This window comes from Pogoniulus pusillus, chromosome 8 (genome assembly GCF_015220805.1).
Source record: "Pogoniulus pusillus isolate bPogPus1 chromosome 8, bPogPus1.pri, whole genome shotgun sequence".
In the NCBI taxonomy this organism is placed as follows: Eukaryota; Metazoa; Chordata; class Aves; order Piciformes; family Lybiidae; genus Pogoniulus; species Pogoniulus pusillus.
The window spans coordinates 39,792,160-39,817,080 of record NC_087271.1 but is presented as its reverse complement, the minus strand read 5'-3'; the positions used below and the strand labels follow the sequence as shown (position 1 = coordinate 39,817,080).

Genomic DNA, 24,921 nt, shown 5'->3' with positions numbered 1-24,921 from the left:
CAAAGAAAAAGGCAGCATGCATTCCTGTTTTTGTGAGAACTTAGGGAATCTAAATATCCTAAGTGTCTGGCATTCTCAGAAGACTTTTGAGAATTCAGCTCCATATTTTCAAGCCCTGACATCAAATGGTTTACCTAATACTTGAGCCTAGTGATGAGAAAGTTATGTCTCAAGTTCCTGAACCAAAAGCATTTGAAAATGCTCTGCCAGATAACCATCATCATCTTCAGTACCTTGGATGGGCAACCTTCATGAAATTACTTCCTATCTAATTGCATACTGTATTTTGTGGGTTTATGCAAGTGTCTACTAGCAACCTTTGCCTGACCATCCTTCTGCTGGGATTTTTCAAGTTAGGCTCCAGATTCAGGGTCCAAGCCTTCCTACATAACTGAATATTATTTCATCTAGTGATTAGTGGCTTAAATTCATTTCCCTGAATGCTCCCAGAACTCCTGACCACTATCTACTTTCTAATCTTCAAGGCTGAAAAGTAACAAAGACAAGAAGTTAATTTGCAAGGAGGGAAAGAGTGAGCTTAACAGTCATGAGAAAAAAAACGATGCTTCCTCAGAAAGGTATTTGTGATACTCGAGCTCCTTTGTCAGAAGGAGTTTGTTTCAGTGTCTATTATGCTGCAGCATGCTGGAGCAGTGCTGGTTGAGACAAAAAGGAACAGGCACAAGGTCTAAGAGAAGAAAAATCTCAGAAAACAGGAGTTCTTAGCTTTAAGCTGCAGCAGAGGTTAGGTTTCCCTCTTACAGAGACCTCCTTCCACAACTATGTTTTAAGGAATCTGTTTCCACTAATGGACACTTTTCATCCACCATTTAGCCTTCATTTTCTGAGCATGCTTCAATTGGCTTTCTACAGTAGATCAAAGCAACTAAGCTAAGCTTGCAGGCTAACAAAAACAGATGAGGTATTCTTACAAAAATGCTCCTGTTTAATGCGACAACAGCCAAGTAAGCGAGTGTAACACTTCAGCAGGAAACACAGGACAATCTGAAGGGAGACCATAAAAACACGTGACTCTAAAGACAAAATGCATCAGAACTCTGCAACCCTCCTGTTTCAGAGATCTAGACAGATCTTTTTAAGCAGAAGCTGCAGTAGAAGATGATTAATATTGAGTTTAATAAAAACAATTTCCCCCTACTTGGCAGCTGCCAGTATAGAATAAACAAGCTTCACCCATACTCAATAAACCAGAAAGTCTTGCCATCTGGCTGCTCTCAGATATTGCTTTTCTGGGAGGCAGAGGAGAGAGTTATTTCTACAAGAAACGTGGACTTGTTCCTTTAAAAACAGGAGGAAAAAAACCCAAACCACTGAGTACTTTGGAACTACAACTCACAACAGAAGACACTCACCACTTTCTAGCACAGCCTGCTTTTTACAAGCATGCATCCACATATCCCTACCAAGAAAGTCAAATAGAAATTCCTGCTCCTTTTGGACTGCTCAAATTTCCCTGGAAAACAAAGCACTATTCATTCCAAAATCTATCCTTTTTTTTTCCAGTCTCTCCCCATTTTACAGCCTATTATCTTAGCAAGAGTTTAACAGAAATTAGCTCCTTAAACTACCTCTTCCCTTCACTTAGCACTCTGCTGAGACCTCTTCCACCCAACACAACCCTCCAGAGATGACAGCAACACATGGCATGCAGCTAGATTGGGAGAGCAGAGCAGAGCATGAGTTCTCTTGAAATAAAACTAGAGCACAGACTCTACAGTAACCAATTCTGCACAGCAAAAGTGCACAACATACCACGCTCTATTATCAGTTATCATTACTGCCATTCAAAGGGCAATCTTCTGGAGCAACCACCAGACTAACTGGCAGTGTTCACTAAGCCAGGGACATCCCACCCACACACCCAAGAAATGAAATTTTAAAGAACACATCTCCCATCAGTCTTCACCATAACAAGGTATGGATGCACAGACATCCTCCTTGTAGCTTTCATGCAGAAATTTACATGCAGAACATTTAACCAAGAGTTTCCTAAAGTGTGCTTAGAGTCTCAGGCAAGGAAGAGGAGAGGTCCTTTCAGCTGTCACCACTATGCTTTAAACAAAACAATCAGATCAGTACAAAACCAGGAACGGGGGATCAGTCAGAAAGTGACCAGTAATTGATGAGAAGTCCTAGAAAGATGGGGGAAGTAATCCTGTGTCTTACTTTATAGAGAGAAGTTCCCCAGTGCTGCACTCATCTAACAGATTTAGTCATTTCAGTCACAGAAACAGCCCTGACTGAGTGACAAAACACATCATTCTCAATGCAGCTTAGGATAAACGAGGAACTAGATGTCCTGACTGGAGTGCAGATGCATGAATAACACCTAGCACCTATACAAATCCCACTTAAATCAGTGGATGCTCCCAATGATCTGCCCTTTCCAGAAGGCAAACCCCTGTCTAGAGTTCAAATACTTATCACCGAAAAGGTAACCTGCAATCCAAGTCTTCCTTCAGTGGTCACACAACAAAAAGGACCAGGCACTCCAGGAATTCCCAGGAATTTTGCAGCAGATGAGGAATTTTGCAGCAGATGGGAGTTTTTTCACTTAGCCTTATAGCTATTGTTGTAGTTTTGAGGTATGTTAAAGAAATGTGCAAAACTCAAGAGTTTAAAACCTGAACTCCCCATGTTTTGGGAGCAATTTAAGTGCCACTGCTGGTTTTGTTCAATTCTCTTGGCAGGCAATTCTCTTGCCTAAAAGTGCCTCAAAGTTGGTGGCCAGAAAACAACTCAGGAATAAGACATTGCTGAAGAAAGAAATCCAAGATCAAGCTGTCCACTTGCAAACAGCTAGTGTTCCCTGGAACTTAGAAAGCTACATGTGCTGAACAGTGAAAGCTTTCTGCTGCAAGCATCTGCTGCCAACACAGTGACCAGCAGTGGTTTTGTCTGCTGAGAAAAGATACAAGGCTTGCTTTGTCATGTCCCCTATAAGAATAAACCATGTACAAAATAAAATTCAGAGCTGCCCATCCTTCTATGTGCTCAATTTTAGGAGTTTCAGCATAAAAGCAGTACTCTTTTGCAGAAGACATTTGAATACTCTCTAATTATATCTGTTTTAAGTTACACACCACCTATAAAGATGAAAAATCCACCAACTTTTAAAGAGGAAACCATCTCCATAATGCATAGTATTTTCTCTTATTAAAAGTATCCACTCCCTAATATTCACACAAAGGTGACACAATTAGATTACTTCATCTTTACCATTGAATTCTCTGCAATAAAGTGAAGCAAGAGTGCAGGACAATTTGCCCTGGAGAACATAAGTGCTACAGAACAATGGTTAACAAGGAGGGTGCAACTCATTGTTAGCCAACTTTGTTTAATTTGGGCATAAATCACTTCAACATAAGCTCAGACAATGGCAGCCCACACAGATAAAAATGACATTAGAAATACCCAGTGCTATTTTCTTGAAGGATATTGCTCACTGGCAAAAAGAATGGGACCAGGGCTCCAGATGATGTCATCAGAGAAGCTGTGGGATACTGGCTTCTTGCTACCCTTCAGTTCAATGGATTGCAGGACACAGCACATTTTAAAGGCTAAACATGCGAGCAGGCTAGTTCATAGCTGCACTGCCAAGTTAGTAGTGAAGGGAGTCCACTTTATTTACAGGCCTCAGAGTTCACTCTTATCTTTGGACTTCAACCTATGTGGGTCAAGGAAGACAGAACTGCATTTGATAATGCTGTTGCTCCTATGCAAAGTCAGAAGAGCAGAAAAAGGCTGTATAAAAGTCACTGCATTCCAGCCGTGTCTCAAGATGGGCATTTGTGTTCTAGGACTCTCCAAAAGACACTCAGGGGTCAATCATCCCCCTCCTTCCCACAAGCAAGGATTAGAGCATATTTACCTCAGCTTCTGCTATTAGCTGCATTTTCCTTGTTATCACATGGTCAACATCAACCCGGCCTAAGGAAGGAAAGCAGAAAAATTAACAGTAGCAATTTCAGTGATGCAAGTTGCATGCCTGAACACACAGAAAGTCGCTCAGTCACTGATTCTTCATTAGGGTTTCTGACTTATTGTAGGGTCCCATGAAATCCAAACTAAGCTACAGGAAATTCATAAGCTATCACCAAGTATTTTGAACAGTCACTCAGAACTGTAAGGCAGTAAGCAGCTGATAACATGCTGGATTTTCAAAAGCTTTACTCTGCATCAACAACTCTGCAGATCTTCCCAAGGTCCCTAAACATATTCAGCCTTGAAGCAGCAATCAGAACAACCCGCAGAAGGTCATAACCAAGTACGCCGATCGTTTATCAGAGCTTTATCATGTGCAGAGAGAACCAGACATAAGATTAGGTTGCCTGGAGGTCTCCACATTGCCAGTAGGCAAGGCAGACAGGTCATGACTATCTGTAAAACAAAGTAAACAGCTCTGAAGACAGGCTGAAATGCAAGTTGGAAGGTTATTCAGGTATTCAAACCTGGCTACTCCCACTCCTGTCATCCCTCAGGAAGAGTGCTAGACATCAGTCTCGCTATGTTCCTCAGTACATTTGACTGCTGAGCAAACAAGTCAGTTCTAACCATGCTATGAACATCTGACTTTGTTGGCATACCACTGGCTACTACATAAAGCCTCAAATATTACCATTCTTTTGTATACAGAACTATACAGATCTGAGATGTCTCTACCACATCAAGCAGAAAATACACAAATCAGTCATTTCCAACTAGTTGAGTTTTAAGACAAGGTTTGTCTGCAGGTTGTACAGTGCTGGCAAGCAAGCTGGTGTTTTACTTCAACAGGAAGGACAGCACAGAAGATGAAGTTCTACAGAAGACCTCGTATCTGAAGGAGAAGCAAGATTTAAGCAGTAATATCTGCCCCCCAGAATTCTAGTTAGGGTGAAAAGACAGCAACAAACCATACCTTGTGCATGCCCTTTGGTAATTACAACTGCACCTTACACAGTAACACAATGGCTGGCATCACAATTTTCGTGTTCAGTATCTAGAACACTACCACTTTTAGACAAAGCAGATACTGAAATAGTTCTATAGTGACATTTCCAACCAAGCGTGAGCTAACAGATTTGCAGTAGAGGTGTCAATGTTGTGCTGCTGTGTGACAAGAAGACAGATTCAGAGCAGTATCACAGTTCATAGTGCAGCCTCCTTCTGTTGTCCTCTTAGAAGTGTGGAGTCTATGCATACGAAATACACCACGTGTGGTTTTAACAGAAGCAAGTGCTTTAGTGATGCATGCTAGACTGAAGGTGCTCTTATGAGCAACCAGCTGGAAGAAGTTTAAACAGATCTGCTTCAGATACGACTCCCATAAAGGACTCAACTGGAGTTAAATGAAACAAGAAACTTTATGTCCAATGAAGCTATGTTCAGTTGTCAGCATTAATCCTCTCCCTGCTCAAATCAAACAGGAAGATCTTTTTCTGTCTATAAAAACTGCTGCAGCACAAGTCATAGACTTACACACAGACCAGTAACAGCAGCCTATTGCTCAGCAGCCTTAACACCATGAACTTTTGGCTGCATGAAAAGATCCATTTCTACAGAAACGAATTCCTGGTTGCTAAGCACCTCACCTCCAAGATTAAAAAAAATAAATAACCCCCCACACCTCAGCATTTAAGCTCATCATGCTGTGACACCTGCCAAACAGCAGCGGTTTGGAAACTGGAGAAGTGGAAGATACTCTGTCCATGTGGCTTGCTGGTCTCAGATGGATTCTCCTGCCCTTTCCCCAGTAAATTTAAAACACTAATTTATGTTGTTCCACAAGCAGCAGAACTGTAATGCCTTCATCTCAATGACTCACCACTCTGCAACTGTATTCACAACCCCCCATCACCACCACACTAAGAACCATCTTGTGCTTATCTGCTGGTAATCAGACTACACAACGAACTTTTTCCTGCAAAGAAATAAGGATTTGTCTCTCTTATCCAGCTGCCAGTCTTCAAGACTCTTAAGTTTATGTGAAGCCATCCTACATGGCCCAAGAGGACAGGACACATGAGACTTCGGGGATTGCACTGTTTCCTCTGTAAGCCAAGCTAAAAATAAACAGCTACTGCTTTGACCATGTGCTTCTTGCCAGATCTTACGTCTGAAGCCACAGTTACAGTAACTACCCAAGAGCAGCTAGCTGTGGAAATAAAGCTCCCTTTTTTAACTACAGGGCCTTAAAGACAGCTATAGTTTTACAGAAACCTAATGTACAGCTTTAATGGTTGTACAGGAAGTGAGAGCAAACTGTGACCTGCTGATGTAACTGCTTAGTTGTATGCAGCGTTCCCCCCATCACTTTTTTTGTCCACACACCAGCAGGTGTGCTTAGACTACACTGGAAACACAGAATCTTCTAAAAGGCTTTAAAAAAACAAAATCAAGATCTCCCCATCTTGTAAAATCACCTGTGAGCTTGTTTCTGCTTTCCTTGCAGAAGAAAACCCACCTCAAACCAACTCATTTTGCACTGCTGTGTTGCAACTTGAGTTTATGGGACGGTGCAAGGCAGTACTAGAGAACAACTTATCTTCCTGAATCATTCCTCCCCTGTTGTGCAAGCTGATGCTTGTGTTCTGCAAGGTCATTCTAGAAAAGAATCATCACATGATTTGGAGTCTAAAGGCAATAGAGCACTGCTGAGAAGTCCAAATCTTAGTTTTTCTTTTGACACTGAAAACAAAGATGGGATCCCTCTGTAGCACCTTGGCACTACAACATCAATACAAAAATGGGAATCAAGACTGCACAAGAGAAGCAAGCACATCTTAGCACGTAAGGATGGGACATGTCTTAAGAAGATAGGAAGTGTAAGAAGCAGGAAGGTTATTGTAGGCAAGTCCTTAAATAAGGAATGGCTTCCTTATTTAAAGCACTAAGGAAGAAAATCTTTGAAGACTTGTATGAAATCATAGTGAGTCACAGGAGGCTGAAGCAGGGTTTGCCTTGGAAGAGCTTTGCTCACTGGGAGAAGTTTTAACATAAAATCATAGAATTGTTTCGGGTGGAAAAGACCTTCAAGACCATCAAGTCTCACTATTATCTCTACCAAACCTGGTGCTAAACCATGTCTCTCAGCACTGCATCAATAAGGCTTTTAAATACCTCCGATGACGGGGATTCAACCACCTCCCTGGGAAGCCTATTCCAGCATTTGAAGACTGTTTCAGCAAAGAAGTCTCCTCTAATATCCAATCTAAACCTCTCCTGGTGCAACTTGAGACCATCTCCTCTCATCCTATCACTTGTTACTAAGTAGGAGAGACCAACACCCATCTCACTACAACCTCCACTTGGGGAGTCATAGGAGAGTCTCCCTTCAGACTCCTTTTCTGCAGAGATGGAGAAAGAAAACTCAATGGGAATTGTGTTCTCTTCCCACCAGCAAATACACTGGTAAGATCCTGAGCTGAGCACTTGTCTTGCACTTGCTGAACTGATCACTGTAGGATACAACACATCTGCACAACCCAAATTTCAAGCAGGTTCACAATTCAGACGAGTAATTTAAACGTTAAGCAAAGGAAACCAGGCTAATAAAAGATCTACCTGAACACTGAGAAAGCTTTTCATTGTTAAAATAACCTAAGCATTACAAAAGCTGTATCAGCTACCTTGAAGGATCTTACTGTCCCTTTCACATCCTACTCTCGTACACATTAGTCATCTCAAATGTCACTGATCTGCAGAAAAGCATCCCATTCATATGATGTTAATGTTGCAGCCTGGGATTCAACAGAAAGAGCTTCTACCTGAGACACAGCCAGCAATCCATTAAGTAAACTCTCAAAAATTAACTGTGTCAAAACGTATTCATTTATTTAACCACTGTGCTCCACAATTACCACCAAGGGCACAAGTGGGAATAAGCCATTGGAGTGAAGCTGTGGCTTGCGTGCAGCATTACAGTCTCAGCCTGCAGCAACTTCGCAAGCCACAGAAGCTGCCTGCAGCCCAGCACTCCAAGCCATTGCCATTCAAACTGTTCTGGCACTGTGGTGCTGAGCTTAGTATTGAGCAGTAAGGACAACCCTGGGAGACTCCTGCTATCTCAGTCCCTGCACAGCATTCAAGACAAAAATGCCTCCTTGCAGAAACGCTAGGAAAAGCACACTAGCAAACTTCTGTTTGCCACTCCTCCTTCCTGAGCAAAAAAGCACACCCCTCACAGTTCGAAAACATCTTCCCCTAATGATGTCAGAAGAGCTTCAGGATCCTCATGGGAGGCCACAGATGCAGACTGTACCAAATACTTTTAGTTCTAAGAGTTTAAAAGTACTGTCTTCATGAGTCAGGCTACCACTCAAGCTGTTAAAGCCACACAGGCAAAAGAATTTCAATGCTGTCAGATATCTGGATTCAAAGAAAACACTGATGTTATCTGAAGAAAAAGCCATATTAAAGTCAGCCTAGCACCAGGCTACTGCAAAGAGGGGAAGACTTCCACATCTGGTGTAATACAACATATGTTAATAATTCAATGCTAGTAAGTCATATGCTTGTGACAACTCATTTGTCCACTCAGCAGACAGAGGAAAGTTATGACTAGACTGCACTGAGAGTGCAGCTGATCTGCTTAACGAACACATAGACCAGAGGTCACTGCACACAGCTGGGCAAGGAGTTCAGTCTAAAGAGTCTTTTCTGCAGAGACAGCGCACCCAAAGGACCTCTTCCCTAGCAGTAGTAAACGCCAGCATTCTTTATGTCATGCTATCATGTCCACAAGCTCTTCACAAGAAACTGCTCAGCCTTTACCAGGCCCACAGGTTGCATGAGACAGCCTGCAATTACCAGAATCCAGCCAGACAAGCCAGGATCTACCTCCTGGCAACGCACCCAAGACACTCCATTTACACAGCTTAATATCAAAGACACTAATCCATAAGAAACAGCCTGTTGATACAATGAACACTTACTGCTGTGAGTCAGACAGCAAACCTAAAGCTTCCCAAGCTGCTCCACATTTTGGAGCTCCCTCCTCCACCTATCAGTAGGCACATAATTCAGGCAGCACCATGAACTTCTGCACTGAGAATGATCAATAGTAACCTCTTTGCTCAAGATAACAACCACTTTCAAAGACCAGCATTACCAAAGAGGCTTACTGACACCAAACAGAGATATGCCACACAGCTTGTTTGCAGGCCAGTCTCCAGAGATGCTTCTAATCCTTTTCTGGTTTCTGAGGAAGGAATGGCAGACTCCAGAACCATCAGTTTACTGGTTTCACTAGACAAATCTTAGCATTTTAGAGGCACTCAGATCCATGCTTCAAAGGCATGTCTTCCCTAATCTTTTAAGATCCACCCATGCAGTTCCTATTATGCTCATCCCAGGTGTTTTCCTGCAGCTGGTGCTGCCCGGTATCAGTATCTCATTAAGCAAAACAGTTTTCTGCTATCTTTATGTAGCTCCAGCTGAAAACACTTAAGACTAATTTATGAAGGAAGGCCAGCTTTTGACAGGGAATTACTGCAACCTAGATCACCTGGTAACTCTATGCCAGGACCAAATGGGTTGTTTAATTATAACACTGGAGCTGCTTCAAAGAGAAGTGATATAGGAGACCAAAGTTCAGCTACTCTGTCAAAGTGAAATTGCAGACTGAATGATTACAAGACACAAACACGTCAAAGGAGAGGAGAATTCTTCTAGCTATGGATTTCTCCACACTGCTATAAATTTGGGAGTATTCGAGTATCAGGTCTTAGAACCCACTAAGCAGTTAAGCAATTTTCTGCACAACTGATCACAGAATCATAGAATCAACCAGGTTGGAAGAGACCTCCAAGATCATCCAGTCCAACCTAGCACCCAGACCTACCCAGTCAACTAGACCATGGCACCGAGTGCCTCATCCAGTCTTTTCTTGAAGACCTCAAGGGATGGTGACTCCACCTCCCTGGGCAGCCCATTCCAATGCCAATCACTCTCTCTGTGAAGAACTTCCTCCTAACATCCAGCCTAGACCTACCCCAGCACAACTTGATGATGCAAGGAAAAAATAACCTCAACTATACGAATGGAAGAGTCAAACTTTATGTAGCTCTAAAGCCCATATATGGATTAAAATTCCTCCTTTAGGCCATTTCAAATCAGTCAACACATCTGAGTTTTAATGAAAGAAAAGATTAATGGCCTAGAAGTTTCCATGGAAAGTTCACTAGCTTTTGGAGACAAGTCAATTGGCCCTTGACACATTAACTCTTAAGTTAAAAAGCAGATTGTGTTTGCTAATCCGGGATCAAAGGTGGGAAATCATATTAATGCTTCAGTTTTGCTGCAGAAAAGAATTGCCCCAAAGACTCCATGATATTAGTTGCATATGAGACATGCCTTGACCTGGCTAGGATCTCCTGGCTGCAGTAAACAGGCACATTTTCTAGAATTCTACACATCATCCAGTGCTAAGATGTGGCAGTATAAAAAGGATGTTGCCAGACAGCAGATCATTAGCCTCATGCTGTCTTTGTACATATCAGGATTAATGTCTTAGAAACAGCTATTCAGAAGACTCAGGACAAAAGAAGGAGAAAAGAAGTCTGTGGCTACTCCTTTGGAGAAGTTCTTCCACCTCAGCTGAGCTGTCACAGAAAGCCCTACCTTCTTACACAAGGAAGCTGGACTACACAAAGAGGCCACTACCTGGAACATGTCAACATTTCAGTTTTGGAAAAGCTTTGACCTTTGTGCCACAAAGATGCTGATCTAACCCTGCTGCACAGAGGAACTCCTGGCTAGAAGGATTTTTCTTCCTCCTGGGCCTACAGCATGGTTAGGTAACAGATTTATCTCCCTACCTCTCGGTCTGCAAAAGCTGGCAACATTGAAGCCTTTGTGATGCTTCTGCTGGCTGAACTGGCAGTAACCCCGGAAGGTAAGAGGCACCTGGTCTTAGCTAAACAGGATTCCTCCCTGCTGTCCTTCCCTTCAGTTTACACTGCATTAAAAGATAAAGCACTGTTCTAAGCCAACCCACCAGGCTCATGTACCCTTTCAAGAGATTTGTGAATCTGCCTCAGAATGCTTACTTGCCAAGCACCCACAGTATCTCACCTGCAGTGACATCATGTCACATCTCAGAGGGACTAAAATGAAAGGCTTTTAAAGGCAGGCACATCCACCTATCAAGTGTCAATTATTATTACTGTAAGAACTCAAATTTGTAACAGTTAAGGTGCTGCCATAGATAAAGACAGGTGTCTACTTGTAAACCCATCACAACTGCTTTCCAGTAGCCACCAGCTCCACACCATTTTCAAAAGCTAGTATTAATGGAACAGTCTAATTTGAGTCAATTAAAATTATGGTACCACCAGCAGCTTAAAATCCATCTTCTCTACTCATGGTGAGGCTGCCTACCTGCTGCCTGACAACACTCTCTTTATACTGCAGCAGTGTTAAGGTGTGCAAGATGTGGGATGGCTTTCCACCCCAAGGTATTTTTTGTGAAATTTGACTTGTCCTAATTTAGATTTGCTCCAAGTCCTGTTTCAGCTGAAACTACCATGAAGTACTGGCAATATTCAGAAGCATACCAGTAAGAATCACGTCCTTGAGTCACTAGCATCAGGGCTTTGGAACTTATACTCGCAAGGCTTATTTTGATAAACTAGTTCAGCTTTTTCCTTAATCTGTCTCCCAAGGAGAAAGGAAACAAGCTGCAATTCAACTGCTAACCTCCTGGCCACTGGGATGTAATGTGGTATGGTATAGCCCACAAATTAGAGATAACCACAGTGTCCACAGAGGTCACAAGCAAAAGCACTGATTCCACTACAACTGTCCGTGAAATTCAATTGACAAGAGACAGGCAGCAGTGACCCTTTCACAAAGCCAGCTACAAGCCACTTAACTTATAAAGCAACCACAGCATAAACAAATACAGACCAAACTGTTTATTCACCTATTTTAAGGCAGCCAAAGTTGTTAAAGTCAGAACATCTCCTTCTATCCAGTCTCAAAGCCCCATGAGAGCAGATTCCTTGTAGCCTCCTGCCTACACCTGTCTCTCATAATGGATACACCATCTTAGCCTGATGTGCTAAGTATCACTTTGTTCAACCCTGAGGAAGCCATGTACTTAAAAGCTTCCAATAGGAGAAAGATGAAGACCCCAGAAAAATTATTTACCAGGATTGCTCAAAATTGCTGTCAAGATACATTTACATCATCTCCTCCTCATGACACGTTTGTCCTTTAACAATGCAGCACTTTATTTATTCTAGAGCCCTGCAAGCATTGCAGCATATAGCCCCTGGGAGAAAGTTCTGCAGGTAAACGTGATGAAGTAGTACAGCTGGTAGACAGAAAACTCCACCTTGGTAGAATTCCTATGAGCAGAAACACTAAAATGAAAGAGCACAAAGGCTAAAGCCATGAGCTAGCAAGGACACCTTAGAAGAGAAGCACCTAGCCCCAAGTAAAAGTCTCACCATTGCTTGAGTTTTGAAACGATCTCTCATTCTCATGTCTCCTCTGCTTTTCTTCATTCTCAGGAGTCTTACAGGTTGTAGTGGAGCCAGATGGGCGTTTTCTAACACAGTCTTCACCTGCCATTGTGACCTGGCTAGAGGGAAAAAAAAAAAAGCAGCAGATAATTAACGACAAAAGCTTCTTTACTCTTTATATTGTTCAATAAAAACATTACATAGCTTTCTTCACACGCAGGTTAGACTTTCATTATAAACCCAGAGCAAGGGTAAGGGAAATTAACCACACACTTGCATTAGTCATTTACTGTGGATCACATTTCCTCTCCCTTACTATGGACAGTAAAGGAACAAAGTAACCAAGCAAGTTCCCTCATCATTACTGAAGTATCTTCCCACAGCTTGCTCATTCCTGCAAACCTTACAAGTATTTACAATGACTTGAGCCTTTATGAAGCCCTTAAAAGGCCAAAAAGCCCTTGCAGGTTTACTTTGCAGAACCACTGGCATTATTTGGCCTGAGCCAAGCCTCTTCCTGTCGAGTTTTCAGTTCTCCTGAGAGCTGTTTCCTCTATAGATCCTTGTACTCTGCTTGGTCAGACAATGGCTGCACTGCAAGCCACAGGAAAAACAGGAAGGGAGAATCAGGTTTGAAGCACACCATATTTGATGACAAAGATCACTGCTGGTGACGGAGCTAAGCAGGGAACACCTGAACCACTACAGCCAGGCTGACAACAGAAAATTCTGCTAATAAGAAGGAAAGAAGCCCATTCTAATTAGTGTCATTACAGCAAACTCCATGAAATACAGCTCAAGAAATTTTCAGAGATGCAGCTACAATCAAGGGCAATTTTCAGAACTAGACTTGCAGAAAAACACATTTTCAAACTAATGCTTCTTCTTTGTGATCTGTTTTTTTTTCACCTTGGCACAAACTCTTAGACACGTGTTTCGTTGCCAGTGAGCGGAACGCGCACACCAGATGAGCTGTAGGAGATACAGAAGAAAAATTCATGCACTTGTAGAAAAACTAAGACAGAACATAATCATTTAGGGATAAATTTCCTCAGAATACTGAGGCTGACACTCCTGCAAAAGCAGAATAAGACCTATGATAAAACATTTTCAGAACCCAGCTTGCTGTGTTCATCCTTCTAATAGCACAGTCTCACATTCTTCTTTTGGTTATCACAGCATATGGGGGGGGGGAGCCTTTTGCAACACCAAACAACAAAATCGCTAATTCAATCACCAAAACCATTTCTTGCAGCACTGCCCCTCCTAGCTCTGCCTCAGGAGATCACAGCCAGGTGTACAAGCTATAAAACAAAGATCGTAACAAACCTCCCAGCTGGCTTTGTACAATACCTGATAGCTCATACTATCATGAAGCAAAATTCATGTCCATGAGGAACAGAAAGTTGATCTTACAGTAGCTATACTCATTGTCACACAGACATAGCCACTTCCTACCAGCTCTGTGGCTGCTGCAATCCACCTGAATAATCCTCCTGCCTTTAAACACAGGCCAATCACCATCACGAAGACATTACCCTTTCCATTTCCCACCTTTCCCGCAAGGCTCCAGGTGCAGACACAGCTGTACCACATCAGAGCAACAGACTCTTTTGCCCACCTGGGGCTTACAGCTATCTGGAGAGCCTGGACAGGCAAGCATTTCAATCTTTCTCCTCTTACACAAGAAGATGCCCAAATTCCTGTCGAATGATAAGAATAAATAGCTGTTCACATAACAGACTGTACAGAACAGGGAAATCAAGCTGCCTTATAACTTAATGCACTAACGGGCTACCCCATGGGCCACTAGTGAGCCTCTCTACTGCCACCTGATACAAGTTTACTTGCTCTTATAAGTCACATCTGTCCTTAAAAGGTGCATCTTTGCCAGCTCTAACAAAGGACCACAAACTTGCTTCTTTTCTCAGTACGCTCTTCATGTTTTTCCAAGGGTGAAGAAGGCAGTCTAGAATAGAATCATAGAATCAACCAGGTTGGAAGAGACCTCCAAGATCATCCAGTCCAACCTAGCACCCAGACCTATCCAGTCAACCCAGACCTATCCAGTGCCTCATCCAGTCTTTTCTTGAACACCTCCAGGGACGGTGCCTCCACCACCTCCCTGGGCAGCCCATTCCAATGCCAAGCACTCTCTCTGTGAACAACTTCCTCCTAACATCCAGCCTATACTTCCCCCAGCACAACTTGAGACTGCGTCCCCTTGTTCTGTTGCTGTTTGCCTGGGAGAAGTGACCAACCCCCACCTGGCTACAACCTCCCTTCAGGTAGTTGTAGACAGCAGTGAGGTCACCCCTGAGCCTCCTCTTCTCCAGGCTAAACACCCCCAGCTCCCTCAGCCTCTCCCCATAGGGTTTATGTTCCAGGCCTCTCACCAGCTTTGTTGCCCTTCTCTGGACACCTTCCAGCACCTCAACATCTCTCTTGAATTGAGGGGCCCAGAACTGGACACTGTACTCAAGGTGTGGCCTGACCAGTGCTGAGTACAGGGGAAGAAGTCCTTCCCTTCCAGTGGTTAGTATCTCACTGAAGGGCTAACACAAAGAAGTTAAAAATAAGTTTCAGGATGAAGGGAAGGAAAAAATTATGCGCAAAAGAAAAAAAAAAATCCAACAAAACAGTTAAAGCAACTAAGGTAAAAGCCTCACTCAATTCAAGTAAGCGATCAGAGGAAAGCCTTTTATACACAGCGAGAACTGTGCTAGAGGAAATCCATGAAGCAATAATTTTCCTGCTCTAGTTTCCATAACCAACTGTTGTACCTAAACAACTATCACCACAACAGCGCATAAAGAGGGCACCAGACCTTCCCTCTAATCTCTGCTAGAACTAAATCAATCACCAGACAATGCCAGGGTAAGTGCAAAATGTTCAACGTTCCCTTCACAAAAGGAGTAATTACGCCTCTCAATTAGCCAACAGTCACTCCCTTCTCCCGGCTCTGGGCAATCGCATGACACCTAGAACCACAGACGTGGCCCATTATCAGATTTCCCAACAGAAGTGCCCTGATTTTACAGGCATGACTGCATGATAGTACTTGTAAATGGTCTCAGACACCTGGAGTTTCTCCATCTTCTCTTTCGAAACGCTCGTAAAGACACGCAGCCCTCGGGAGAAGGGCAGCACTCTATAGGAAGCACAGCTTTGCATTTCAAAAGGCTTGGCAGCACAGCCAGGGCACATCTTACACCTGCGGAGCAGCTTATGTTAACTAACAACCTTATCCCAAGCACCTTCCAGATCTCTAAGGTCTTCCTTCGGCCCTTGGGCATAACGTTAACCAGCAGAGCCGGGGCGCCGCATCCGTGATACCGGCAGAGCTCCCCGCGAACTAGGGACGTATCAAAACAAAGTTAAGGTCATTCCGCAGCTCACCCGCAACAGCGTTTCGCTGACTGCAAAAACACTCAGCAGGGAAAAGAGCCCGAAACCTGCAGAGAACACTGCAAACTGCTTAAAGCGCTGCCGACCGCAACACAGACCACAAAGCTAGCTGCATTCTCCACTAACTCCTGCAAGCACCAAGTGAAGTGCTAGGCGCTAGTGCCTGCTGTTAGCAACCAGACTCACCCCCGTTCCAGCCCTCAGGCCCCAGCCCGGAGGCCTCTGTCCCGCTCCCCCGAGCGGCACAGCCCCACGATAAGACTCCAAGCTAAGCTTTCCCCCCGTCGCGGCAGCACGGCCAGCGGTGGGCCTGGCCTAGAGCCGGCGCCGGCCAGGCTGAGGCCGGGCTGCGGCCGCGTCCCATCCGCCCGCCCTGGCCCCGCCGGCAGCGTCACCTCGGAGCGACCCAGCCGATCCGCCGCGCGCGGCTCCCGCCACCGCCGCCCGCTGCGCCCGCGCGCCCTCCGCCGGGCCTCTTCCCGGGGCCCGCGCACGTCACGGCGCGGAGGGAGGGGGGCGGGAGGGGGCGGGAGGGGTTCGCGGCGGCGCCGCCGCCTATTGGCTGGGGGGCGTTCCGCGAGCTGCCGTGCGCGCGGCGCGGGGGGGGCGGGGGAGGAGGGGGGCGGTGGCACGTGGGGCGCACGTGGGTAGCGAGCGACCCCCACAGCCCCCCCGGCCCCTGCGGTGCAGTTCGGTAATTAACCATCGCTGTCCGTGCGCTGTGCCGCCCGCCTCAGCTCAGCTTTCTTGTCTGGCGTCCTAGGGCGCAGGGGCAGCCTCCGGCCGCCTTATCCCGACTCTCAGACTCCCGCAGAGGTGGGACGGCTGCGGCTGCCCGGCCCGAGGTGCTGGGCTGGGTCAGTCGGTGCCCAGCAGCACGCCTGCCCTTGCCCTGAGGAGCCCTGCTCCTCCACACACACGGGACTGGGACGACGCAGAAGTCACGGCTCGGAGGCCCACGGGCTTTGTCTGTCCTCGTCCTTCGGAGAACAGCACTTCCCTGCGTGCCCTGTACAAATCCGCGACCTCCCCCGTGCACAGAACTTTAAAGGTAAACAAAACCGGGTTGCTTGCTGACTCGAGTATCACCTCCTGGGCCCCAAGAAGGAGGGGTTGTGTGGCAAGGGGCTGTTCACAAGTTTTGCCCCTGAGCTGCAGTGCACCACTAAGGGAGGACGAGAAGGAAGCCTGGCAGGTGAGGTCTTCCAGTCTCAGCCTGTAGTCCAGAGGGTCAAAGACTGGGTGAAAGGCTGGGATTCGGACCCCTGCTTTCGCTCTCTCTCCAGGCAGACACAGACTCGTGACAGATGGTGAGTCACAGGAACACGTCACCAGCAAACAAACTCTAGTAACCTCTCAGTAACTGCACTTCACCGTGTAAATGGGAAAGTTTTCCCAAAGTCAGGAGAAATAAGCCACTGATTTCCTACTGGCAAGTACAGGTCTTTTCTTCTCACAGCTTCAGGGCTGTGCTATGAATGATATGTCATGTGCACCATGACAGTGTCCCAAATGAAGTATTTCCATCACAATTCACCTTACCAGACCTGTTAACAAAACGATTGTTTTGACCACCACCTAGCCAAGACACAGTTTTAAATGTTTAACTCTGCTGGAACTACTCAGAAGTGGTTTCAAAGAATTTGTGGGGACTCAGAGCAGACCTACTGAGTGAAAAAGGCTGAAGTGGATGTGGCTGGCAATGTGTGCTCATGCTGTTACCCCAACACTCATTTCTCATGCTGCTTAATAGGAAAAACAAGTAAGCAAATCCTATCATTGCTGAAATGCAGGTAGCTGCATGTGTGGTATCACCAGCTATTTTTAAATACCTTTGCCCCCATTCTTAAGAGGTCATAGAACCATAGAATCAGTCAGGGTTGGAAGGGACCACAAGGATCATCTAGTTCTGACCTACCTGCCATGGGCAGGGACACCCTACCCTAAATCAGGCTGGCCACAGTCTCAGCCAGCCTGGCCTGAAGCACCTCCAGCCATGGGGCCTCAACCACCTCCCTGGGCAACCCATTCCAGCCTCTCACCACTCTCATGCTCAACAACTTCCTCCTCACATCCAGGCTGAATCTCCCCATCTCCAGCTTTGCTCCATTCCCCCCAGTCCTGTCACTCCCTGAGAGCCTCAAAAGTCCCTCCCCAGTTTTTATGTGGGCCCCCTTCAGATCCTGGAAGGCCACAAGAAGGTCACCTGGGAGCCTCCTCTTCTGTAGACTGCACAACCCCAACTCCTTCAGTCTGTCCTCGTAGGAGAGGTGCTGCAGCCCTCTGAGCATCCTCCTCCTGGCCCTTCTCTGGACACAGTGCAGCATGTCCACATGCTGGGCGGTTTTTGCTCAGTGCTGTTTAGAGATAGTCTCATCAGGCTATACAAGATGTTGGTGCCCTCATGCTGAAAATGCTAAGCTACTAACCTATGCAGAAAAGCCTTATGGTGCCAGCACTGTCTGGGTGAGTAAGTGGAAAACAAAACCCCCATCCAAACCCAAATCCTGCAGTAGTTTCCTGTAGCTCAACAAGTTGTTGATGAAACTGTTCATCAGATTGTTAAAAGCACTGACTCCGGGTGGTAAGAAAATGAGATACCTTTAACAGAAGGAAGTTTGCACTTAACGTTCAGAACAAGTTGCTTTTCTTATTGTGCCTCAAAGAGGCAGTGGATAAGTGACACTAGATTTTATTAGCAGCTCTTGACATACCTCCGAGGCCAAAGCAGCGTGGTGTGACAGGCACTGAGCTCTCTGTCTTCTGGTCCCTTACTCTTTCCCAACAGAGCTTTTTCACAGCCTGTCTTCCCATCTCTTTAGAGGCAGTCTACCTGCAGCTCACTGAGGGTGAAATTCAAAGTGACCACTTTTTAAAGGATGAGAACAGGAGTGGCAGAAGGCATTTCCACCTCTGCTTCCTGACCTCATGCCTGTCATCTGCTGTTGTCTTCACCAGCCCAAACTGCCGCACAGTTTCACCAGCTACACCATTTACTCTAGCTTGTCACCACAGAGCCTGCAATCTTCATTTTCTACCTTAATTATCTACATTAAAGTTTTACTTCAATGCTATGGGTCGTGTTGCTCAACACTTGCCTCATCACAACCACCCCTGAGCACACCTGGCTGAATCACTGTGTCCTTGTTCCTGCTGCTTGACATGGGAATCCATGGCTCTAACACCCCAACTTTTTGCCTCAGCTTCATTGGCTCTCACCTATGCAGAGCTAAGCAGTAGCTTGACTTCTGCAGCACTGCTTGTTTCCCCCTCTTTCTTTCTTGCTTGCTCCCAGGATGGACAGATAGAACCACACAGTAACTGGTAGGGGCTGTGCAGCCCAGGGGAGGCACTGGGAAGGCAGCTGCATGGCCTTCAGTGCTGTGGAGTCAGCAGGGGAGGCAAGCAGAGCACTGAGGCTTTCACAAGCCCTATCTGTGCCTGGCCTCATTCCTTCCTGCCATTTTTGGCACTGCTGCAGAACAGAAGTGATTAACGCTGCCTACTTTTAATTTTGTGTAACTCACATTTCTACTTTAAGGTTTTTGGTGTCAGCTCAGGGTGTGAGTAGCTGTGGCTGTTTCTGATGCCTGCATTTATTGACTAGAATGATTAATTCCTTTAAAACTTCTACTGGGCTTTAATGCCAGTCACCCGAGAGCCTCCACACTCCCACACGTTTGAGTGAAGTGTAGGTATGTCCTCTAATAAGCTGTTAATAATATGGTTTATAATTTCTCGAGGGATGCACAACAGCAACATCCTAATGTCTAAATGAAAGAGCACCCTCAAGTGGTTACAAGCAGTATTACAGCTACCCTTTTTTTTTGAAGGGGAGGTATTCTTCTTAAAAGTAAAATGACAAAGTGATAGTAACGTTGGATCTATGATTGCCTGGGTCGAGGCAATCCCAAACAGAAATATGGCTGGGCAGTGAGTGGCTGGAGAGCAGCCCTGAAGGAAGGGAATTGGAGATGATGGTGGACAAAAAGCTCAACAGGAGCCAGCAGTGTGCACTTGCAGCCCAGAAAGCCAAGCAGAGCCTGGGCTGCATTAGGACAAGTGTGGCCAGCAGGGCCAGGGAGGTGATTCTCCCCCTCTACTCTGCTCTGCTGAGACCCCACCTGGAGTACTGCATCCAGTTCCGGAGCCCCTATGACAAGAGGGATGTGGAGATGCTGGAGTGTGTCCAGAGCAGGGCCAGGAGGATGCTCAGAGGGATGCAGCAGCTTTGCTGTGAGCACAGACTGAAAGAGTTGTTTTTTTTCAGTCTACAGAAGAGGAGGCTCCCAGGTGACCTTCTTGTGACCTTCCAGGATCTGAAGGGGGCCTACATAAAAGCTGGGGAGGGACTTTTGAGCTCTCAGGGAGTGACAGGACTGGGAGAAATGGAGCAAAGCTGGAGGTGGGGAGATTCAGCCTGGAGGTGAGGAGGAAGTTGTTGAGCATGAGAGTGGTGAGAGGCTGGCATGGGTTGCCCAGGGAGGTGGTTGAGGCCCCATGGCTGGAGGTGTTTCAGGCCAGGCTGGCTGAGACTGTGGCCAGCCTGATTTAGGGTAGGGTGTCCCTGCCCATGGCAGGGGGGTTGGAACTGGCTGATCCTTGTGGTCTCTTCCAACCCTGACTGATTCTATGATGCAAAGCTGGTTATAAATGTTACAGTGAATCAGCTTCTGGTTTTGCATAACCAAAACAACAAAAACAACAAAAAAAGGATGTGGCTGTAAAATTGAGCCCAAAATTCAGTCAGGGAAGCAATGCAGATAACAGAAAAAAAATAAAAGTACATTCAAGAAGCTGTAGAGGACTTCAGCCTGATCTGATAATGCATGACTGAATATTGGCAGGAAAACTGAAAACTAGCTCCAGCAGTTATCACATTGGCAAAGGTGCCTGAAATGTTTATAAATCATAAAGATTGGTTTAGGAAAAAGAAACCCAAACCACTTCAGTTCCAGTTTTCACAGTTGCTGCTATCATCCTGTCAAAGACTTTGCATGTAATCACCCTTGCTTCTCTTTGCTTTTTATGAGGCGTGGAGTTTCCAAACTGGTTTTGGGAAACTATTCAGATCAGCAAACGTTAGAGGAGAGATGGAAGCAGCAGGAATAAACTCCGACTTCGGTGAACCACTTAGGTGCAGAGTTACTTTCCCAGCGATGAAGTTGCTGGGTTTGGTGGCGGCAGATGAAACAGTCAGAAAGAATCGCATCTCTCTCAGCAGAGGGCAGTGGTATCCTCACTCTGACATCACTTTTTGCTAATGAACTGAAAGAATCCTTTAAAATAAAGAGAGGGCCTTCTGAAAGCCAGCAAGTTACTGGCATCCTCTCCAAGCTCAGAAATCCAAAGGTTGAGCTTCTTGCCACGACCAAGCAGGAGATGCAACAGCCAACTTAATTGCTGTGATTCCACTGCCAGGCAAGCAGCAACAGAACAAGGGGACACAGTCTCAAGCTGTGCCAGGGCAGGTCTCGGCTGGATGTTAAGAGAAAGTTAGTGCCATGGTCTAGATGACTGGACAGGGCTGGATGATAGGTTGGACTGGATGATCCTGGAGGGCTCTTCCAACCTGGTTGATTCTATGATTCTGTGATTCTATGGTGGATTTAAAAAAGGAGAATGATCACAAGATCACAGAACTAACCAGGTTGGAAAAGACCTTCAAGATTGCCAGGTCCAACTTAATACCCAACACCATCTAATCAATTAAACCATGACACTAGGTGCCACATCCAGTCTTTTCTTGAACACCTCCAGGGATGGTGGCTCCACCACCTCCCTGGGCAGCCCATTCCAATGCCAATCACTCTTTCTGTGGAGAACCTTTTCCTAACATCCATCAGAAACCTCCCCTGGCACAGCTTGAGACTATGTGCTCTTGTTCTGTCACTGACTGCCTGGCAGAAGATGTTTCTAGCCTGGCTAAACACCAAGCCATGAAAGGTATATATAATCCATGTAGGTGGGACTGCTCTCTAACCCTGCTAAGCTAGACTGTCTTCTGAAACTGTGACACAACAGCTTTCTCCTTCTGCTAGTCTCAGAAAGAATTTCACCTGAGTCCCAACCACACAGAATCATAGAATCAATCAGATTGGAAGAGACCTCCAAGATCATCCAGGCCAACCTAGCACTCAGTCCTATGCAGTCAACTAGACCATGGCACTAAGTGCCTCAGCCAGGCTTTGCTTGGACACCTCCAGGGACAGTGACTCCACCACCTCCCTGGGCAGCCCATTCCAATGCCAATCACTCTCTCTGACAACAACTTTCTCCTAAAATCCAACCTAGACCTCCCCTGGCACAACTTCAGACTCTGTCCCCTTCTTCTGTTGCTGCTTGCCTGGCAGCAGAGCCCAACCCCACCTGGCTACAGCCTCCCTTCAGGTAGTTGTAGACAGCAGTGAGGTCATTATGATCATTCTCCATGTGACATTAGCTCAAACTAATCTCAGATTTATTTTGCAGCCTGTTCTGCTGCTTATTAATGCTGCATGAAAACATTGAACTGCCACAAAGAGAGTGTCTCTGAAGTTGTTTCAGCAGGAACATAGAGCAATAAACGAGCAGCCAGCCCTGGAAGAGTGATTTCAGAGATCAGTTCCAGAACAAACAGACCCAGTTACTAGTGTTGACTCTCCTGCATGTAAGGGCTTTCCAAATATTTGTGTGGAAACGCAGGACTGCACTTGGCCAGCATCTCGGCCAGCATCTCCTTCCCCTTCCTACAGTAGCAACTGTACATGTGACTCCACAGATTGCCAGCTGTGCTACACAGCTGAGACTCTTCCATCTGAAGGTAAAACACAGCAGGTGGAAGATATTTTACACCTAGTTTAATGACTGTTTACCACTCTGGGGCTGTAATGTCTTTGTCTCCATATTTCATTGAGATGTGCATTCTCTTTTTTCCTGTAAGCTGAGGGAGCTGGGGGTGTGCAGCCTGCAGCAGAGGAGGCTCAGGGCAGAGCTCATTGCTGTCTGCAGCTACCTGAAGGGAGGCTGTAGCCAGGTGGGGTTGGGCTCTTCTGCCAGGCAACTACCAATAGAACAAGGGGACACAGTCTGAAGTTGTGCTGGGGGAAGTATAGGCTGGATGTTAGGAGGAAGCTGTTGGCAGAGAGAGTAATTGGCATTGGAATGGGCTGCCCAGGGAGGTGGTGGAGTCACTGTGCCTGGAGGTGTTGAAGCCAAGCCTGACTGAGGCACTTAGTGCCATGGTCTAGTTGACTGCATAGGGCTGGGTGCTAGGTTGGCCTGGATGATCTTGGAGGTCTCTTCCAACCTGGTTGATTCTATGATTTTGTGATCCCCTCTTCAGTCAGCTCTTCTCCAGGCTGAACAGCTCCAGATCTCTCAGCCTCTCCTTGTGAGATGCTGCAGTTCTCTCAGCAGCTTTGTAACTTCCACTGGAGACTCTCTCCAGTAGTTCTTTGTATCTCTTTTTAACTGGGGAACCCTGAACTGGACACAATAGTTCAGCTGGGGTGTCACTGTAAGATTCTTAGGGCCATCAGGAAGAGATCTCACAGAGAAATGTCATGTAGTTAAGCCAGTGTGCTTGTAAGGCGCTTAGAGAGCACCATGGAGAAGTTTAGGAGCATCAAAATGGCAGCTAGAATCATAGTGACAAAAGTGTTTGAACTTGGAAATGAAAGACCTCCCCAAAAATATGAGGACATGGGGGGAAAATCCCCATCAAACCCAGGACATGTTTCTTAGAGGATAACAACTACATCCATAAAGCCCTGGAAAATTGACTCTTTGTGGTAAACTAAGAAAGAAAACAGCTTTACAGATTTCAGTGTTGGATATTTCCTCTTTCCCAACTCGTTTTAATCTCTTCAAGAATGACAACTACCAAAGGATGTCCCAATCAGGAGACATTTCTAAATCTGCCCAGCCAGCTCTTTGGCTGTTTCCATGGCAATGAGGCAGCACATCCTGCTGCTCTCCCTTCTGTGAGAGCCTTTCCTAAGCTCCATACAGACTGACAACACCATGCCTTTCTAGCTCCCCTGCCAAAAACTTCCCTCTCCTCTGATCAATCTGTTTATTTCTGTTTCTCCCTGATTTTATAAACCCCTGGCTAGAGAGGGAATCCATCCCTGTGTTTGCTTCTCTGCCACAATGATCCAGGCTGAGGATGGACCTGCTGGTTAGACAAGTTGAGAGAGAGGGGAGTAGCTTCCAACTTTCCTGCCTTGGAAAGAAGTTGGGGTGGTGGTAAAGGATCAGACTGTACAGGCCAGGAGCATGAACAGAGAAGAAAGAAAGAAAATCCAGATTTCTGTCTGGTCTCCCAAAAGAAGTGGACTAAAACTTGGCACCTCTGGCCATAGCAACAAGCCAAGCAGTAAAGAATGTACAGACTTGGTACAATGCAGTGCTTATTGAAGGAGATGACAAGCATGAAGGAACACTTCCAAAACTCCAAATTCAGATAGATCTATGTCACAGCTGAGCCTCTGGCAGCTCTCAACAACATTTCACTGACAGTGGAAAGAAAAGAAAAGTCAGAGCTACAAAGCTGAGAGAGAAGCTTTTGCTATCAGCTGAGGACTAGCAAAACCAGGAGGTTATAATGAAACTGCAGCAGGAGGTGAGGCAGTCTGCAGGGTTGGGCTGAGCTGATGTGGTTACAAAACCATCTTTGTGCTCGGCACTATTCCGTTGTCGGCCTAGTGCCTTGAGGCTTACATGCTTTGGAAATATGGATGAGGAGATGAAAACTTGAGCTTGTTGAAAGGATTTGAATCTGAAGATGGCAGGCTCGGGAGCGGGATTCTAAGTTCAGGCGTGTAAGTCATGCAAGAGAGGTCTTCTCTTCACCAGCCAGTTAATATGAAATACAGTAAAATTGTTCCTGTTAGTTCAACCCTTGCCCACACACACAAAAAATGCCCTCGTTGCACAAAGTGGCTGGAGAAACATGAATTGGCAAAGCAACCAGAAAGACAGGTAATCCTCCAGTGAATTCACTCCATCCTTTATCACTGCCATTGCTCTACAGCAGAGGCTCACGTTAGCACCATCAAAG

General features: G+C 45.7%; 1 protein-coding gene and 1 long non-coding RNA gene across 5 annotated transcripts in view; both read right to left on the bottom strand.

Moving 5' to 3' along the window:
• The window catches only part of SOAT1 (sterol O-acyltransferase 1), a 31,238-nt gene extending 14,886 nt beyond the window's left edge, over positions 1 to 16,352 (bottom strand). The window contains exons 1-4 of one of the 4 annotated variants that reach the window (XM_064148154.1): positions 16,274 to 16,321; positions 13,380 to 13,442; positions 12,456 to 12,589; positions 3,893 to 3,951 (exon numbers count right to left, since the gene is read on the bottom strand). In XM_064148154.1, the coding sequence (XP_064004224.1) occupies positions 3,893 to 3,951; positions 12,456 to 12,579 (183 nt within the window). In that variant the 5' untranslated portion in view covers positions 12,580 to 12,589; positions 13,380 to 13,442; positions 16,274 to 16,321. The other 3 variants (XM_064148152.1, XM_064148153.1, XM_064148155.1) reach the window with 3 other exon arrangements.
• Positions 16,353 to 16,930: 578 nt separating this feature from the next.
• LOC135177737 (uncharacterized) overlaps positions 16,931 to 24,921 on the bottom strand; it is a 48,237-nt gene continuing 40,246 nt past the window's right edge. Inside the window, exon 3 of the long non-coding RNA XR_010303141.1 lies at positions 16,931 to 17,425. This is a non-coding gene — a long non-coding RNA (uncharacterized LOC135177737). The remainder of the gene's footprint in view (positions 17,426 to 24,921) is intronic.